Here is a 3,468-nt window from a genome sequence, read left to right as displayed (position 1 = left end):
TCAACAAATCATGGTTACTTTATTTGGAAACATTTGTCATCGTAACACTGTTTCTTAGGTACTTTTCCCTTGGACTAGGCAGGGGAAAAGACATATTTAGTGGATAAAGGTAAAACCATTCCCTCGCATATAGTAATTCTGTCATTTTCCTTAGCATCCTATAATATTTGATAATCATCAAACAAGTTGGAGGCTGTGTTGTAAATATGAATGAGGAAAAGGTCAATGGAGATGAAGCCTGTGATAACCGATATTAAAGGAATGAAGAAAAGTGTTCTTGTAGCATATTCATTCTGGTATATCATCCGTGTGACTCAATGCTGGCATGATTAAATAAACCCCTAGGCAAGCAACAGACAGTCCTTTCCTCATATGCCTCTTCCCCCACCAGCTGTCAGTGTCTGCTCTTTGCTTCAGGGTACAGAAGGAAAGAGAGCACACATGGAAAAGAAATATAACATCTTTGTGCTCTTCTCAGCACTTGGTCATGAAAACTGAGGCAGTCATTACTGCTGTTCACTCACTATTTCTGGCTTCTCACTGTTCCACTTCATGTTAGGATTGCATTTCCTTGTCCCTTTGTGATTAGGAGTAAGCAAGGTAACCCCCATGTGACAAGTTCTGGTCAATGAGTTAGGAAAAGAAGAAGCATATTTTACTTCCTTATTAGCACACATAATTATTAATCTGGTACTCTCTAAAGATTACTATCCCTCTGACAAAGTTCAAGATGGTGGATCTTCCATTACCCTGGATCCCTGAGGGGTTTGATGGGTTCAGTCCCTCTGCTGACTTGAGTGAGAATAAAACTTTGTTATGTTTGTTACTGATATTTCATGATAGTTTGTTACTGTCTGATAATCTAGCTTATTCTGATCTGTACTCTTGGCTAAAGATCTACTGTATACACAAAGATGGCAAGTTCAAGCACTGCTCTCTCTCAGTAGATCTGTTCAAGAGGAAAATGCTCAATCCATGAAGAAACAAGCAATTAGTGAAGATAACCTTGTGATAGATATAATTATGACTCCCACTCACTCATGCATGAAACTTTAAAATTACCTATTGTAGGACTTGGTATTCTATTGTGAAAAGCCTCTCTTCCTAGTATTTAAAAAGTTACCAAAAAAGTCCAATATTTTTTAAAGATAAAATGTAATACATTATTTGACTTTAGAAAATTAAATATACAGAAATAGCTTTGATATAAATAACTAGGGGGTAGCTCTCCACTGCCGGGCAGGGGAGATGCTGAGTCCAGTGTGGCGGTGGCTTTGCCTCAGACTGTGCAGCCTCCTTCTGGGACAGGTGGAGGCCCCGCGCCCCATGGAGCCGCTGGAGTGGAGCCGGCAGTATGCGGTGCTGCATGGGCAGAACCTGGTGTTGATGGGAACCATTTTCAGCATCCTGCTGGTGACTGTGATCCTTTCAGCATTTTGCATCTACAAGCTCATTTGGTGCCGGTGACGGCCAAGCAATCAAGCCCTCCCATGAGCATTTGGGAACAGAATAATTCGTGCTACACGTGGGTCAGTGAAGTTGGAATAAGAACTTTACTACTTGTAAGTGGTCTTTGGTCTGGACAGTTGGTAAATGCTGAACGATTTAGAAAAGACATCTAGCCATTATCTTATCCTAACTGTAATGCAAGTATTTGGCCACTTGAGCCTGCTTCTCAGTGTCTCTCTTTATATCTGGCTGTACTTGTTGAAAGTAAGACCTGAAGCTCCAAGGTTCAGTGTAAAGATGGAGTGTTCACGAGAAAGAAAACATGGCTTTGTGAGTGATGTAAAAGCCACACTGGAAAGGAATAATCATTACTGCTTGAAAATATTAAGAAGAGTAAGACAACATGTAGACATTCCCTGTTTAAGAACCATTTGGTCACAACGGGTTAAGAATCACAAGTGTCCATCATCGGATGAATGGATAAAGAAGATGTGGCACATATATACAATGGGATATTACTCAGCCATAAAAATAAACGAAATTGAGTTATTTGTAACCAGGTGGATGGACCTAGAGTCTGTCATACAGAGTGAAGTAAGTCAGAAAGAGAAAGACAAATATCGTACGCTAACACATATATATGGAATTTAAGAGAAAGAAAAATGTCATGAAGAACCTCGGGGTAAGACAGGAATAAAGACACAGACCTACTAGAGAATGGACTTGAGGATAGGGGGAGGGGGAAGGGTAAGTTGACAAAGCGAGAGAGTGGCATGGACATATATACACTACAAAATGTAAAATAGATAGCTAGTGGGAAGCAGCCGCATAGCACAGGGAGATCAGCTCGGTGCTTTGTGACCACCTAGAGGGGTGGGATAGGGAGGGTGGGAGGGAGGGAGACTCAAGAGGGAAGAGATATGGGAACATATGTCTATGTATAACTGATTCACTTTGTTATAAAGCAGAAACTAACACACAATTGTAAAGCAATTATACTCCAATAAAGATGTAAAAAAAAAAAAAAAGAATCACAAATGTTTTTATCCTGAGTTGGCCTAGATGCTCCGTTTGCAAAGCAGTGTCAGCTGTGGGGAACATAGACCGCCACCCCTGCTCTGCAAGGAGCTCTGCACTCAGACGCCCACATTGAAGTCGGGGTCACACCAGCTAGGCCTGTGACCACGGGTACCCTTGGGTTGGGAGGCACTGGGGGTGGCTGGAAGTGTTAGCACTTGGCCCATCTGAAGAAGAATTGGTCCCATTCAAACATGTTGATCTCCTTGTCCTGCACTTAAGTCTCCCCAGCCCTTGGCCTAGAATTCAGGGCAGCTTTTCTGATTCGGAATCTAAAAGAGACTCAGCAGAAGCTCTTTTCTGCCCTGGGTGGGAAGGGTGCAACAGGAGGGCATGTTCACTGTGGCAGGTGGGTGTGTGATTACACAATTTAATTTCAACTTTGAAAATGCTGCTATTCATTTGCACTGTTGGTGAACTGGAATTTTCCCCCATGGAAATAATACTTTAGTACATACAGTATTTATTTTATTATAAGGGTGCTAGGTTTAACTTTGTTATTAAATTAAAATGCTTATCTTGTTTGTGCTCCATGCAAGCACAGCACTGATTTTTTTTTTTAACAACCCGCACTTAATGTGAAATAACTGATGTGGGATATGGTAACAGACTTAAGGATTTTGTTTGTAACCCTAACACTGAGCCACTAAAACGTGCTTTTGAGCAAAATGTTCATTAAAACTAAAGTATAATCTTAAAAAATAAAATAAAATAAAATAACTAGAACAAACAGTATTCCCCATCTCCCAAATAAAACTGTAGAGTGAAATTTTGGTTTCAGTTTCACTTCCAGTGACTTGACCATTTCATTTCATAAAGGTAAATATGAGATAATATAAAATAAGTGGAAATGTATGAGGAAATTAACAATTATATTCATAATAAAAAAGGAGTGGAGGGAAATATTTATTCACTTTTGTAGATGAAGCATCCTTATATACT

At 40.1% G+C, this 3,468-nt stretch overlaps 1 protein-coding gene across 1 annotated transcript; it reads left to right on the top strand.

Moving 5' to 3' along the window:
• Positions 1–1,248: 1,248 nt before the first annotated feature.
• LOC308621628 (uncharacterized protein) lies at positions 1,249–1,467 on the top strand (the record flags this gene model as incomplete). The annotated part of the gene is made up of 1 exon (XM_081242287.1): positions 1,249–1,467. The coding sequence occupies one exon, from the start codon at positions 1,249–1,251 to the stop codon at positions 1,465–1,467; it is 219 nt and encodes a 72-aa protein (XP_081098413.1).
• Between the last annotated feature and the right edge of the window lie 2,001 nt (positions 1,468–3,468).

This window comes from Mesoplodon bidens (genome assembly GCF_964165515.1).
Source record: "Mesoplodon bidens genome assembly, chromosome: 8".
Lineage (NCBI taxonomy): Eukaryota > Metazoa > Chordata > Mammalia > Artiodactyla > Ziphiidae > Mesoplodon > Mesoplodon bidens.
This window is presented reverse-complemented; position numbering and strand designations above follow the sequence as displayed.